A 16,603-nucleotide genomic window follows, 5' to 3' on the forward strand; every position below is an offset into this window, starting at 1 on the left:
ACTTCATTCAGGACAACTACTGATAAAGATGGACAACACCACAGTCATGTGGTATATAAACAAGCAAGGGGGCACACACTCGTACCCCCTTTGCAGATTAGCCATGGCACTGTGGGACACAGCTTTGACCTACCAAATACATCTTCAAGCTCAATTCCTGCCAGGAAAACAAAACACTCTGGCAGATGATTTAAGCAGAAACCTTATGGATCCTCACGAGTGGAAACTAAATCCACAAGTCTTCAGCATGATAGCAGAGAAATGAGGGAGCCCAGACATAGATCTATTTGCCTCTCCTCAAAATTTTCAATAGAAAAAATTCTGCACAAGGACTTATCACAGACAAGCATGGAAAGTGGTCGCCCCATCCTTCAGTTGGAAAAACCTATCAGTTTATGCCTTTCCTCCTCCGCCTCTTCTCCCCAAGGTCCTCCTAAAAGTCAGACAAGAAAAACCAAAGATGATACTAATTGCCCCAGACTGGCCCCGCCAATACTGGTACCAAATCCTAAGGAACTTGTCTCAATACCCAGCTTAGACCTTGCCTCAAAGACAACAACTACTGTCCCAGCAAAACAGTCAGATCCTGCACAATCAACTACAGACACTGAACCTGGCAGCATGGCTGATCATGTAATCATACAAACAACACCTCTCAGTAAAGCTGTGATGGATGTCATTTTGGAAGCCAGAAGGCCTAGTACTAGAAAATCTTATGCTGACAAATGGAAGAGATTCTGTGCTTGGAATCAAGCACAAGGAACTGATGTAGCAGAACCAAATATTCCTCAGATATTGCAATACTTAACTGAGATGCTTGACAAAGGCCTATCTTTCATATCAATATGCCTCTGCCATTTCGGCTCATTACAATACAGAGCCACAAATCTTTACCCATCCTTTACTAAAGCAGTATCTTAGAGGAGCCAAAAATTTAAGGCCTCCTAGAAGATCACCATTGCCTTCATGGGACCTCAGTTGATATAAAATTCTTATGGAAAACAGCTCTGCTATTAGCAATTACTTCAGCAAGAAGAGTTTCAGAGCTACAGGCCATCATGGCTGTAGAGCCTTTTATCATATTTTACCCAGACAGGGTATCTCTGAGGACAGATCCTACTTTTATGCCTAAGGTGGTTTCCAGTGTGGCTCTTAACCAAGCATTTCATCTGCCAACCTTTTATGCAAATCCACAGAACAAGGGGGAGAGAATTTTGCATTCCTTGGATGTACACAGACAACTAAGATTCTACTTTAAGCAGGACTAAAGCTCTAAGAAAAACTGAGCAATTACTAGTGACATATGCTGCAGGATCAGAAGGCAAGGCTATTTCAAAGCAGACAATTTCAAAGTGGATAAGCCACTGCATCCGTTTCTGCTACTTACACCATGGTAAACCTGTGCCCAAGGGCATTAGGTCTCGTTCCACCAGAGCTGCAGCTACTTCAGCAGCCTTTCTCAGAGGAGTACCAACCAAAGACATTCTAGAGGTTGCTACTTGGAGTTCTATTCACACCTTTACAAAGCATTGTCATTTGCCTCTGTACTCTAAATCCAGGACAGGCTTTGCCACTGCAGTTCTGCAGGGCCTTATAGCTGCTCCTAGTGCTGTTTAGCTCCAGCCTCCCAATCATAGCTTTGGGATTCTACCCAAATGTAATGACTGCAACAGTAAAACATGAAGAACATAGTACAGTTATGTACACTTACCATAAATGTAGATGTTCGAGTGTATTCACTATTGCAGTCCAGGTTACCCTCCCGCCATCCCCCTGTCATTCTGGAGTTTGTTTCCTTCTGTATCTTCTGCAACCTATGTTGTGTATTTGCTTGTAGATAAAGGTAAAGTTTATATTGATGCATGTATATATATATATATATATATATATATATATATATATATATACATATATATATATATATATATATATATATATATATATATATATTTTTTTTTTTTGCTACCTTTTTGGGGGCATCTGACATCAGGGGCAAACTAAAGAAAATGGCATCAGCTGCATGTTTTATACCCCTGACATCATGGAAGAAGAGACAGCAACCGAAGCAGGACCCAAGACTTTGGAATTCAGGCCGACTGAGAGCAACCTGCCAGCAGATTACCCAAATGTAATGACTGCAACAAATGTCTCTCCGTGCCTCAAAGAGCCAAATTACTGTCTACACTAATTTACAGACTGTTAAATGCAGACTCATTTCCCTTCTTTACTTGTCAACTCATTCAACATTTCTTTAGCTACAAATGTAGTTCACTTACCCTACAGTATTCTTTGTTCATACATCTATGACTAGACTTCACTGCACCAACTGTAGCTTTTCAGTCATGGTTTTCCCAAATGTGGGAATCCCTTCTAATTAATGTTAAATTAATGTTATCCCCAAACTCCATTCCAGTTTAAAAAAAATCCTAAAGAGCCCTCCTGCAAATGCTTTCATAGTAAAAGGATAACTTAACTCCCTCTACATAATTCCTTAAACTTTTTTTAAACAAGTAGAGCAAGTACACTTATGTATTAGTTTTATTCTGTTGATTATTTACAGTCTTTTTTTCCTGCTCATTCCTGCTAACTAATGCTTCCTCTCATGCGTGTGTGCATGCTATTCTGTTAACTTAAATATCTTATAGTCCAATAGTCTTGCCAGTGGCATACAGGGGTAAAGCCCTGACAGTAGCCTGGGCAACACTATAGTTTGATTAGCATCTCTGGTATCTTGTCAAGGAGTGTGGGAGTGATTATCCTAGGGGTAGAACCATGTTGGACATCACTGTGTGGCTGTTAAAGAAGCAGGAGCACAGAAAAGAGGCCTGACCAGAGGACAGATTAGAATTGACCCACCCTATGGACCCAGAGATGGGGGGGCATGCACTCAAGCTGTCTCCTTTTTATCATCCAGCCTTGTAGGTGACATCAGCATGTTAGGCGGAGGGAGCTGGATCTAAGAAAAAGCTTTAAACTGTGGTTAGGGAAGAAGAGGGATGGCTGATAGTTCTGCAGTGAAGGGCATACCACCACAGAGTACCAACACTGCACAAATTAGCTTATTTGGGACCTTGTTATATGCTTTCTCCAAGTCTAGTTGGACTAGAATGTCTGGTTGGACTCTCTCCTCATTTTTTGCTCAAATATCTGTTTCACTAATTCATTAGGAGACCAGTTGGCGTAATGTTTAAGGTCTTTGCCTCCCATGCACAAGGTACAAGGTTCGATCCTGACCTTTGACCAATGCCTGTTTGGAGGTTGCATATTCTTCCTGTGTCTCTATGGGGTTCCTCCCACCTCCGGAAAAACATACTGAGTGTTTCCATCTCAAACTCACCAATGAATGGAGCTGTGGACAGCAGCACAGACTCTATATGGTGCCCTATAGGGGGAAGAGTTGTACAGACCAACTGCTTTGGGGCAGCTATTGTGGTGTGCGGTATCCTCAAAATAGGAAAACGCTGATCACAAACTGCATGCTGTGGCAGGGATAGCCACTCGACAGTGTAAAATATGGCTGTAAGTGATTCAGTCACGATGACTAATGTCGTCAAATGGGCATGGGTAGTTACAGGTGATAAGTGGGTTGAGGACCTGGCCTAATGACCTACTCCAGGGACCCATGCTAATGGTGGGAGGAGTGTATGTGTCCCTGTTTGGCCAGTGTGTGTGTCCACTATAAAGCCTAGCAGCGTTGGGTCAATAAGCTACAGGCCAGTGGGTGTCCAGTTGCCCAGCCGGGGTTACTTGGGATAGCTCTGTTGAGTGAAAGCTGGACATAAAACCAATCAACCTGCACAAAAGCTATGGAACGCATCATCATGGACCTAATAAACAAGGATATAGAGAGTCTCCAAACTCTGGATCCTATACAGTTTGGTTTTGTGAAGGGTAGATCATGCCTGCTCAACTTGTTCAACTTATTTGAGTCAGTCACCAGAGCTGTGGAAGAAGGCAAGGTGGTTTATACAGCCTACTTTGATCTGGCTAAGGCCTTTGATACCATTCCCCACTCAGGAATCATAGAAAAACTCACCAAGCTAGGCTTCAACCCCTGTATCACTAGGTGGGTTGCAAACTGTCTCATAGAACACAGAGTGTGAAAGTAGCAGACTCTTAAGTCAGACTGCTGACCAGTCATGAGTGGAATCCCACAGGGATCGGTCCTGGGTCCTCTCCGTTCGGCATCTACTTCTCAGAAGTCCAGGCCAACACAGAAGGACTCTGGCTGACCAAGTTTACAAATGACTGCAAGCTGGGAGCCATTATTAACTCCCCAAGTGATGCAGACATCCTACAGAAAAGCCTCATTGAGACCAATGACTGGTGTTAAAACCATGGCCTTTGGCTTAACACAAAAAAATGCGTTGTCATCCCCTTTTGTAAAAACTCAGTTCCCACTAATTACCACATCGATGGGAGCCCACTGAACACTGAAGGCGTTATAAGAGATCTGGGGATGCAGGTTGAGAGCAACCTCTCCTTCGACCACCACATTGCCACTGTGGTCAGAAAGTCTCTATGTGGCACATCGCATTACCAAGGGTTTTACATCCAGGAAGAAAGAGGTCATCGTCTCTCTCTACTCTTCCTTCATTAGACCAATCATAGAGTACAATGCCCTTTTTGGCATGTACCTCACTAGACATCTCCAACGGCTGGAGAGGCCACAGAAGTACCTCACGAAGAGGATCCTAAGCATTAAACACATGTTCTACATGGACAGACTCAAAAGACTCCAGCTATTCTCTGTCTCATACTGCCTACTTAGAGGTGATCTCTGCTTGACTTACAAAGCCATGTCTGACCCGCTTCTGTTAGAAATGCTACATCTAAAGAAATCCCAATCCCTCTGCACCACACACTCCAGAGACCTCAACCTTATTACCACAATCAACAGAACATGCCGGAGGGGTAGGTTCCTAACCCAGAGACTGCCCATGCTCTGGAATAGACTTCCCATACATGTCAAGCAGAGCACCTCACTGTCCCTCTTCAAGTGAAATCTTGATGAGTGGATGGGTAATAGAAAGTTCACCCCGGGGATCACTCCAGTGGCTCTACTTGGTAGAGGCACTGGGAACTAACATCGGGCGACACAATGCCAGGACACTTTTGTGGGCTAGGCTTGTAGAGGCTCCAGGGCCATTAGCCTAGTACACACCTATGAACCTTCCAGAAATGTGTTGGCAACATTATATTGTCTGTTCATTTACATTCTTTCCATATAAATAAATTAAAGTGAAGTCATAGTTTGGTTGTGTTGGGGGCTATTAACATCTATGAAAGAAATGGCAGCATAGAGGATTAAGGCTATGAGCTGTAGTCCTCCGTAGTTTGATTCTGTCAGCTGAGCAAGTCAGTTAACCAGGCAGTCCTCCATGAAAATTAGCAAATGTGAACTAGGCTCTTCAGTGGTCTTTTACATCTGTAGTAACTAGCTATGAACAGTGAAAAGCCGTAGAGTTTTCCCTAAGAGGCAATTCTGCTAAAGCATCAGCCACCACAGCAGCCTTCTTTAGAAATGCATCAGGCCAGAGTATCTTGAAGCAGCTATCTGGACCACAGTGTGCACATTTTCCCAGCCATTACAAGCTTAATCTGTAGTCCAGAAAGAAGATGGGATTCACCATTGCAGTTTGACAGGGCATACTGCAACATCCACCAACTCACGGTGGGAACTAACTACTTTAGTTCTCTAACAATAGGTAGGGACTAATACTGTAGAAGTGATCCTTGTATCATTATGATTAACATAGTACAGTCATTTGAGTATACTAACCAAAACGTTAAACGTCCAAATAGAATGGTCATTGCTATAAGTTCCTACACACCTGTCCCCTCAGTGTCCCTCTCTCCCTCCATTGACATGGGTAGTATGGGTCTGTACTTGGTCTTGGGACCTACCACCCATTAGCCTTGTGGATCCCCAAGGGACTTCCCATCTGTATATTTTCAAATAATAGTGGAGGAAATTCATTAGGCCCTTGAGAGCATTGCAGACTGAGAACTAGCAGTAATTTGCCCCAGGTGAGGCATGATTTCCTGTATCCTTTTACAAAGAGGGCACATGTATTTGATGGATTTTCTAGCCTAGAGTAGGAGTCTAGCTCTGCTCATAGGCTTGCCAAAAGGCTTTGAATTTCAGACAAGAAGGGTGGCCATCCACCTGCAGGTTACTGTTGTGGGCAGAGATTCATACTGCAGCGGTAGTCCTAATATTCAGATGTCTACAGTTAATGGTGAGCATCTTTACACAGAGGTACTTCACGCTATATTTTCCTTGGAGATATATAGATGATTATGTGTTTCACTGTTGCAGTCCTGACTTGTGGGAATTTCCTGCCATGCAAGCCCTTGGCTGGCCCCACTATCAGAGTAAAACTCTCCCTCCTCCTTAGGCTGGCAGACGTTCTGTCTGATGTCAGTACGATTGGGTATGTAAGGAGCCAGCCAATACCATGATATCGGTCTTTTCTTGCCGTCAGAGCCCAAAGCAATATTTCAGTGCATTGGTCAGTCCCCACTAGAGAGAAATCATCTGAAAGGTAAGTAGCCCATTGGGGAATGCTTTTCTTTTTTTTTCTTGCTTTAACCCATGTTAGATAAGGTTAACAATCGTCTCCACTGTGGTAAGCAAATCCCACACTGAGACTTCATTCACTGTGTGTCACCTGTCTAGGCCGTGGTCACAATGTTCCTAATTGTTGTTTCTGAGCCTGTTTCAACTCTGACTATCAAGTGTAGGGCCGGGATCTTAGCAAGGCATCTTAGTCTTCCATGTACTTCGCATCATCTAGTGGCATCTGCAGGTCATCGCGAGGTTGAGCTTCCTAAGCATAGGAACATTAAGGAAAAAGCACCCAAGCTTAGGGCCTCAGATGGCAATCGCTCTACATCTGCCAGTCCCCCAGGGCTTGTTATCACTGAGGAAGGCGAGGCTCTTTTGCAGCTCCCTTCTGCAACTGAGGTGGTGACACAAGCCTCTGTTGAGACCTGTCCGGAGTCCAACATGCTGTCTGGTTCCCCATCTTCTGCTCAGGCCTTGACTTTTAGTCAGTTGGGTCCAGAGTCACTCACCAGACATCGGTTTCCAACAAGCAATCTTTTTTCTGGGGACATCCCTTTGCAGTGTCAGACGGCATTTTCTCATTCTTCCAAACAGACTGTCATCAGGATTGCAGACTTGAATAGGCCTAAGGCCAAAGCTGCCCCTAAGAAGAGTTCTACCTCAGCCCTTATGTGTAGGCCTACCGGCTCCCATGCACAGGGATATCAGCAAGACCTGGTTTGGTGAGCTGAGGACTTTATTTTTATAGTCAGGGCTAGGCAACCCCTTTGGATCCTTCCCCAGGGAAAAGGAAGAGGGATCCTACCCCTGAAGTTTTCTCTGAGCCTGCTGACTGATGTGGAGTCTGACCAGGAGGAGTCTGTCTTTGAGAAGGGACCCTTCCTTACTTCCTTTGAAGATTCAGATTCTGAAGAGAATCTAGCTTCAGGAAAACGCACCATGCCATGAGGGAACATTTCCAATGGGAGTTCCCGGAATACCCACAATAAAAAAGGGTTAGGGAGTTCCTTTACCTGCTAGAACACAAACCTTTGGCTGTCCCTCAGTGTTGGAGATTGCAGAGGATGTTTTTTTTATTCTTCTTTAAGTCCAGATTCCATTCCCCCAGCCCCTTTGAAAATCAGACAGGTTTTACAGGGTGCTGGGCTCCCATATGTACCTCTTCAAGAATATTTTTGCTGATCCAGAGGTTGTCACTCCAGGACCCAAAGGAGCAAGGGCCAGCTAATCAGAAAATCCTTTACTTGCTGACAAAGAAAGCAGGACCCTTGATAAGTCTCCCTTAATGCCAGTTTCATGTGATCAAATACCAACAAACTAATTTAGATCAAATGAAGCAAAAGATATCTTCCCTGGAGGACAAGAACATTTCCAAGGAATTTGTTTGACCTTTGCCATTCTAGCTCCCAAATGGCTAGGCATTCTTTACACTGTGGGTATGATGCTATGGAGACCTCCAGCCAAGCTGCAGTCTCTGGTTCTGTCTTTAGAAGGCATGCTTGGCTTAGGGAACAGACCCTCCCCGACCATGTAAAGTCCAACCCTCAGATGCACCCCTGGATAAGGACTTCCTCTTTGGGCCAAAAGCTGAGGCTATGCTCAAAAAGATGGAAGTTAAAGCAAAATTTATAAGACTGTGAAAAACTTCTTCCAAGTTCATACTGGCCCTTTCCCTTTCAGTCTAAAAGCAGGCAAAGGAAACCCAAGAGGGGAAAGATCTCAAAGGCAATACCAAGCAAAAAGGCCCAGGCAGTGTTCCTCAGAAACTCCCAGGAAAGGGAATTCTAAGCCACAGGGTCCTGGCAGAGAGCAGCAATGACTCTTTCCTTTCCCTCCCTTTGCCCCCACCCTCTCCCACAAAGATAGGAGGAAGACTAGGAGGAAGGCTGTTCCTCTTTAAAGAAAATTGGTCCCGTGTCACTTCAGACAAGTAGGTTCTGAGTATTATCTCAAATGGTTACAGGCTCGCTTTCAAAGAGCCTTTAAGATACTCAGGTTACCCAGATATTCCACAAATGTCAAAGAGCAGAGGCCCTTGCTCAAAGTTTCAATTGGTGCTGACAGGGCTTAGTGGAATCAGTCCCAGAACACCAAAAAGGAAAAGGGGTTCTACTCCAGGCTTTTGTGCCATATTCTAGACCTGTCCACCCACAGTCAGTCCCTGCTGGTACCAGAATTCAGAATGCTGACATCTACGTATGTTAGCTCCTCAGGCCTTAATGGTCACCCTGGATCTAAGAGATGCTTACTTGCACATTCCTATAGAAGAATCATTTTTATTTTTATTTTATTTTACATTTGTGTACTGGGAAAGTCAGACTGGACATAGGTCCGTTTTCAGCGGAGGCCCAGGGAGAAAAGCTCCAGACATTAATACAGTTAAAGGCGATACAGCAGTCACATATAATGAAACCTAGTGCAATACATGTTAAAATTACATCAAAAATACATTCCAGTTGAGCATAGGTAGGTCTGGGGAGAGAAGCTCCCAACACTAATCCAGTTCAAATGAGACAAGACTAGTACCAAATAAGAAAACAGTGCCATACATGTTCAAAATATGTAAGAGTATCGATAGAAGTGATTGACAGTGTCTAAATTTCTGGTGGTAAGTTAATACCCATGTGTAATTATTGTACAAGTGGGACTTGGGGAGCAACCTTTTGCTGTTAGCAGAATCCTAGCAACAGTGCATTGGTATGGCCTAGCCTGGGGAGTAACATGAATGGCAAGGAAGTGAATTCCAGGTTTTGGCAATGGAGCTGGCATAGAGAGATTTACCAGCTTCATTTTTATGTTTGATGACATTTATGTGATTCTGAGAACTAGATTTTAAGTTTCTAGTGATGGTGTAGGGGTGAATTCGATTCTGAAGTGCAGGGGTTTTGTTGGGAAGGTAGTAGAGCTTGTGAGTTGTTTGAGTAGGAGTAGGTGGGGTAGCTCAAGCCAGTTAAGTTGATTGAGGGCTAGACAGTGATGGGATCTGGGAGAAGCATCGGTAGCAAACCTGGCAATCTAGTTGTAGCAGGATTCCAATGTGCTTAGTTCAGTGTGGCGAAGGTTAGTTAAGATAGGGGAGGCGTAAAGGAGAATGGATAAGAGGTGAGTCCTTGCTAAGGTGGCTTTGGTAGGTTTAGTGATGAACTGTCTGTTCCTGTATAGGAGATCAAGCTTTTTGTTGATTTTCTTAATTGTTTGGGCTATGTGTAAGTAAAATTTTAGATTGTCAATTTCAACGCCTAGTAGTTTAGTGTTTGTTGTTGGGGTGATTTGTATGTTATCTTTAGATGTTATGGTAAAGTCATTATTTAGTGGGGATCTACCAGGGCTAAAGAGAATGAGTTTGATTTCATGAAGAAACTTTCTAAGTTTCAGAGCAGCTACCAGTCACTTTCAGTTTTCTGTACTGCCGTTTGGCGTCTACTACTCCCAGGGTTTTAACAAAGTGCTTAGCCCCTGTGTTCACCTTCTGCAGAACAAGAGTGGTCCAGACTTATCCTTATCTAGATGACTGGCTTATTCATGCCACAAGTCTGTCAAAGCTCCTCAGGGATCTTGGCTTATTCATGCCACAAGTCTGTCAAAGCTCCTCAGGGATCTGGGCTTTACTCAGAACCTCTTCACCTCCTTGGGGTTTACCATAAATCTACACAAATCCAGTATAGACCCATCCACCAATATAGTTCTTCTGAGGGATCTTCTGGATTATTCCCTTCAAAAGGCCTTTCTCCCTCCAGAAGAGGTCTCCTTTTTGGCTCAGTACTTCCAAAACATTATGCAGAGGCAATGCCTTCCAGCCTGGGAATTTCTCAGAGCCTTAGTCTGTATGGCATCTTATATCCTAATGATTCCTCTGGCCAGGCTGCACATGAGGAAACTCAAGTGGTACCTCAAGAATGTGTGGTAACATTAGTCACAATCCCTGGCTACTGATCCCCTGTCTGAAGGAGGAATTTGCATGGTGGATACAGGCTTGTCCCCAGAACCTGGGTCTCATCTTCAGGTTCACCCCTAAGGGCCCAACACTAACCACAGATGCCTCACAGACTGCTTGGGGGCTCATTTCCAAACACCTTCAATCCCAAGGCAAAGTCAGGTCAGAGACAAGCACATAAACTGGAAAGAACTTACACTGCAGTTCAAAAGGACCTAGTAGTTTTCAAAGACAAATGGAAAACATGGGTCCTGCTAGTCAAAACAGACAACACCATAATCATGTGGTACATAAACAGGGGGACACTCACTCTGTATGTCGACCAGTTATGCAGAGCTGGGAGAAGGCTCACTCTCTGGGGTTGCACCTCATTGCACAATACCTTCCAGGCATTCAAAGCACTCTAGCTGACCACTTCAGTAGGAACTTGATTAATCCCCACGAATGGCATCTGCATCGTTAACATTTCTCAGCATAGTCCAGAAATGGGGAACCTCACAGATAGACTTCTTTGCCACCAAAGAAAATGCTTAACTAAAAAGATTCTCTTCAAGGAGCAAACTGCTTGCAGCCTGGAGGACAGATGCTTTCTCCTTCTTTTGGACTCACCTTTTCCTTTATGCCTCCCCCTTGCTTCTTCTTCCTTGGGTCTTCTTAAAAATCAAGAAAGAGGGTCCAAAACTCATTCTGATAGACCCAGGCAGCACTGGCACCCTCTGCTACTAAGTTTAACTAATGAAAAAACATGGTAGTTACCTCAGAGAGGGGATCTTCTGCCTCAGAACAAAGAGGAGGTTTGTGCATCCCAATCTGCAGACTCTGACTCTCAGCCTGGATACTCCCCCAGCATCCATTTACAAGCATGGCCTAAGCAAACAACGTCAGGACATTGAGAGAGACCAGAAGGTCTAGTACTAGGAAATCGTACTCAGCCATCCAGAATCTCTGCTATTTTAGATTACCTGGCTACCCTAGTTGACAGAGGCCTATCGTTTTCTTCCATCAAAATTCATGCCTCTGCCATTTCACCCACATCACTACTCTTCCTCCTATCTTTCACACCCCCTGCTGAAACAGTTCCTTAGGGGAATGATCCACATCAGACCTCCCAGGAGGCATCCCAGTCCTCCATAGGACTTCAGTTTTGTTCTGTGAAAAATAAACCTAACCCGCTTTGAACCAGCAGCTTCTGCTAACCTAAAATTTTTAACTTGGTACTGGCTGTCACCTCAGTTAAGAGGGTCTCTGAGTTGCCGGCTCTCATGGCAGTAGAACCATTTCTCATATTCCTTCCACCCTCATCTCAGCTTTGGGAATCATCCCTCAGGTCAGGACTGCAACAGTGAAATATGACGAACATAGTACAGTTGTGTTTACTTTCCATAAATGTAGATTTTCAAGTGTATTCACTGTTGCAGTCTTCTTTCCTTCCCCTCTTTGCCTACAGTAGTAGGCCGCTTTTATCTTCTTACCAAGCCCAGTGGACCCCCTGGGCATTTTCCCTGCTTGGCCTAGTTTCTGTTTTAGACCCTTGCTTTATTGTTCATCCAGGGGGCTCCTACCTTCTAGGGAGCAAGTAAAAACTGATATCATGGCATTGGGTGGCTCCTTGTATACCCAAGTATATTGATGTTGGATAGGAAGTACACCAGTCTACAGAGGAGGGAGACTTTTACTTTGGTAGTCAGGCCGGCCAAAGGCTTGCACAGCAGGAACTCCACACAAGTCAGTGTTTTACGTAGCTGTAGGACATTTGCATAACAATATGTGCAGAAAATCAGTACAAGATGGAAATGTTACTGCAGCTAATAGCTCCACAGAATTCCATCTGAATTTTCCATAGCAACTGACTGAAGTATTGTTGACTGCATTTTTATTGTCTTTTTCATTATAGGTTACATCACGATGGACTTTCCGCTGCCCTGGTTGCCCACAAGCCCTCTCTCATGATGACTCGCATTTCCATGAGCGACACAAGTGTATTAACTTCTTTGTCAAGGTGTATGGTTACATGCCACTGTTGTATACTCAATTCAGAGTTGACTCTGTACTCTTCAAAACTCGCCTACCCCATGACAAGACAAAGTGCTTCAAGTTCATTTAGACTTTTCCCTGAGAATAAGGGAGGCAGGCCTGCCTGCAAGTGGATGTTTACATGAAGTACGGTTGGTTTCATAGGCATGTTATAGGAAATATACTGACAAGATGAAAATTTCATAAGATGTTCTATGGTACGATAAACTTGACACTGACTTGAACTCACCATGTATATTTCTGCCATAACCGATCACTTTCTCCTGTTTTGCCATCTTGCAGCTTATAAAACTGATTCTGACTTTGACTGGCAAGCAGTGAGCCAGCATTTTATCTTTTACACGTAGCATTACAGGTCTGTGTATGGTTGGAAGTGGGTATTTTTCCACTTAACTTGTTATTTCTGATTAATTAAAGCTGGCTATAGAGGATTCATACCACATTATGTAATTGTTTTGAGACTCATTTTTTTGTAAACTTCTTTATCCTTAATACCTAATCAAGCACGGTTTTGTAATACAGATGAAACACTGCACATTTCCATCAGATTGCTGTACATATTCTGAGTGTAATTTTCCAGATGTTCATCGTGTTATACTGCTGCAGTCATCACACTTGGGTTATCCTGCCATCAGGCGGTCCCGCAGTCGGCCGAATCCCAAAGTCTTAGTCCAGCGTCTGTTGTCGCCGCTTCTTCCCTGATGTCAGTGCGACAAGGGTTATAAAAGAGGCAGCCGATGCCATTTTCTTCAGTCTTTCTTGCCGCACGGTGCCCGAAGCAGAAGCAGTTCGCAACTGCCAGTCGGCTAGCTCCTGAGATTTTCAAATCGAATTTCAGCCCGAAGTCTTCTCTAAAGCTAAGTACCCCGTTGGGGAAACTTTTCTTGCCTCAGACCGATGTCAGACAAAGTTAATAATTGCATTTCTTGTGGGAAGCAAATACCTCATAAGGATTTTCATTCTTATTGTATTCCTTGCCTAGGCCCAGACCACAAAGTCTCTGGTTGTCGGTTTTGTGCTAGGTTCAACAAACGTACAATGAAGCGTCAGGCGGATTTCGCCCGACATTAATTTGGCAGAAAATTTAACTATAGCATGTCATCGGAACAACCAACATCAGCAATGACTAAAAAATGCAAGGATAAGGACAGGCAACCAAGGCCAAGACCAGATACCGAGGCCTCAGCAAGGCCTGCCGCCAGTTCTCCGGTTTTCAGCGAGGCGCCTACGCAGCCCCTGACTACCGCTGATTTAGAAATTCTGACGGCCTCCCAGACTGAATCAGCTGGGCCTCAGGAGCCGGTTCCATCTCACCCCTCGGACGCCAACCCTGACTGTGATCCGGTGATTTTGGACAGGCCTTCGGTTTCTGAAGGTGTCTTCAAACCGACAGCTATCTCTATTAAGTCTTATGCTAAACTTAAAGCTCCCTTAAAAGTTAGGAAACCGGGTCCACAGACCCCTCCCACAGGCCCCTATGCCTAGCAAACAGATGCTTAAGATGGCTGAGGATTTAATTACCCTTATCAGGGGTTCCCAGCCCCCTCCTGACAAAAGGCTTAGACTGGAAGATGATTACCCTTCCTCTGACCAAGCATCCATTTCCTCAGCTAACTCTGAGGACCAGGATTATTCCTTCCCTCCTTATGAAGACTCAGATGCAGAAGAGTCCATTCCCTCTGTCTCCCCCCTGAAGACTACTCTTTTGGGAAACTTTACACACCATGAAGGAACACTTCAACTGGGAAGGCCAAAATTACTCTGACTCTAAGAAAAGACTCCATGAGTTTCTTCTTCTTCCACAGCATAGACCCCTTGCAATTCCTCCAGTTTTAGACATTTTGGACGATGTTTACACTGAATCTAGTCTAAACCCAGACTCCTTACCTCCTGCACCAGCTAAACCAGACGGATACTACCGAGTTCCTGATTCTCATAGGTTTCTATATAAAAGCCCTGTTGCAGACCCCAAAACCATTTTCCAGGGTCCCAAAGGGGTCAAGGCCTCTACTGCTACGAATCCACTACCTTCTGAAAGGGATTCCAGAGCATTAGAAAGATGGGGGAAGAAAGTGTATACATCTGCCACTTTGGCCATGAGGGCCTTAAACTGCCAATTCCACATGATAAAATACCAGCAGTTCTTGATTACACAGTTAAAGCAGAAAATGATCCCTCAGACAGATCAACCTGATTTCAAAGAGATGCAGGATTTGCTGCATGCAGCAGAACAGGTGGGAAAGCATACCTTACAGTGTGGTTTTGATTCATTGGAAGCCTCATGTAGAGCAGCTGTCACAGGATCTGTAATTCGTAGACATGCTTGGCTAAAAGAGCAAGCCTTACCAGGACATGTCAAAGCAAAGTTATTGGATGCTCCATTGCATAAAGATGTGTTATTTGGTGTCAAAGCAGAGGAAGTCTTAAAGAAAATGGAAGAAAATTTAAATTAAATTCCTTGTTCTTTGTCCTACAAAATTCTACATAACTTTTCTCAATGCATGAACATACAGCATACTCAAAAGCATTGATAGCTAAAGAAGATTTGGGGGGGGGTGAATTTGAATATATTATATATGAAATGCATACATTTAGCAGTAATATAGGTGGGCAATTAAGTACGTTTCATGGAGGGAAAATGTTTAATGTTTGTAAAAATGTTTTAAAATATGTTCAATGTTTGAAAAATTATTTATAGAAAGGTATTTAATGATTGTATTTAGTGAATTTATACAGAAATATATTAAATATTGTATTTATATTATATATTATGTGTTCATGGAAAAGAATAATGTTGAAAATGTGAAAAGTTTCATTAAGTAATTAATTGATTGATTGATGACAATATAAAAGGAAGATGTGTGCATATGGTAAATGTTCCATGAAGGCGAATTGCCGAGGTACCAGAATGTACATGTTGTTGGATTAAAGGAATCTTCCTTGTTACTTCTTTCTTGCCTTCCGTGCTGTGTATTTTCTGAACTTACAATGGTACCTGAAAAGTGTATGGACTCAACACAGGCACAGCCTTGAAACAAGAATACCTCTCATTCCCTGCCTTCAAAAAGAGTTCCTATGGTGGGCTCAAGCATGTCAAATAAACAAGGGTCTTCCTTTTGTCTTGCCTCCAGCAAACCAAACTATGACAACAGATTCTTCAGACTACGCCTGGGGAGCACACATGGCAGGACAGTGCATACAGGGCAAATGGTCTGCAAAACAAATGCATCTACACATCAGCCAAAAGGAGATACTAGCTGTGCAAAATGCACTGACAGCCTTCAAGGACTTCTTGCATCCAGGACAACTACTAATAAGGACAGACAACACCACAGTTATGTGGTACATAAACAAACAGGGAGGAACACACTCCTACCCTTTATGTAGACGGGCAATGACCTTGTGGAACACAGCATTGACTTACCAAGTACAACTGCAAGCACAATTCCTGCTAGGAAAGGAAAACATATTGGCAGACGAATTAAGCAGAAATATGGCAGATTCCTCACGAGTGGAGACTACACCCACAAGTATTTTCATTGATAACTCAAAGGTGGGGATGCCCAGACATAGATCTGTTTGCCTCCCCCAACAATTGCCAACTACAGAAATTTTGCACAAGGACTTATCATTCCCTAGCCTGGAAAGTGGACACCCTATCTTTCAGTTGGATAGCATTGACAGTCTATGCCTTCCGACCACTACCTGTTTTGACCAAGGTATTACTTAGTCAGATCAGAGAGACCACAAATGATCCTCATTGCTCCGGACTGGCCACGTCAGCACTGGTACCCATTACTAAGGAACTTGACTCACAGCCCTCCATGGATCTTAACCTCAATTCCCACTTCTGTTGACTCAGCAAAACTCTCAGATCCTTCACAGTCAGCTCAGGACTTTAAATTTAGCTGCATGGAGAATACCTTGAATTATCAATCAACACTTCTCTCAAAGGACGTCCTGAATGTCATTTTGGAGGCCAGGAGGCCCAGCACCAGAAAAACTTACTCAGACAAATGGAAAATATTTTGTGCATGGAACCAGGCTAAAGGCCATAATCCTGG

General features: G+C 43.7%; 1 protein-coding gene across 2 annotated transcripts in view; it reads left to right on the top strand.

The window, feature by feature from the left end:
* EXTL3 (exostosin like glycosyltransferase 3) overlaps positions 1-12,984 on the top strand; it is a 1,000,838-nt gene extending 987,854 nt beyond the window's left edge. For both annotated transcript variants that reach the window (XM_044062714.1, XM_044062715.1), the window contains exon 8: positions 12,400-12,984. In XM_044062714.1, coding sequence (XP_043918649.1) covers positions 12,400-12,609 — 210 coding nt within the window. In that variant the 3' untranslated portion in view covers positions 12,610-12,984. The remainder of the gene's footprint in view (positions 1-12,399) is intronic.
* Positions 12,985-16,603: the final 3,619 nt, after the last annotated feature.

Source organism: Protopterus annectens, chromosome 2.part1, assembly GCF_019279795.1.
Source record: "Protopterus annectens isolate FY-2018-M chromosome 2.part1, PAN1.0, whole genome shotgun sequence".
NCBI lineage: Eukaryota > Metazoa > Chordata > Ceratodontiformes > Protopteridae > Protopterus > Protopterus annectens.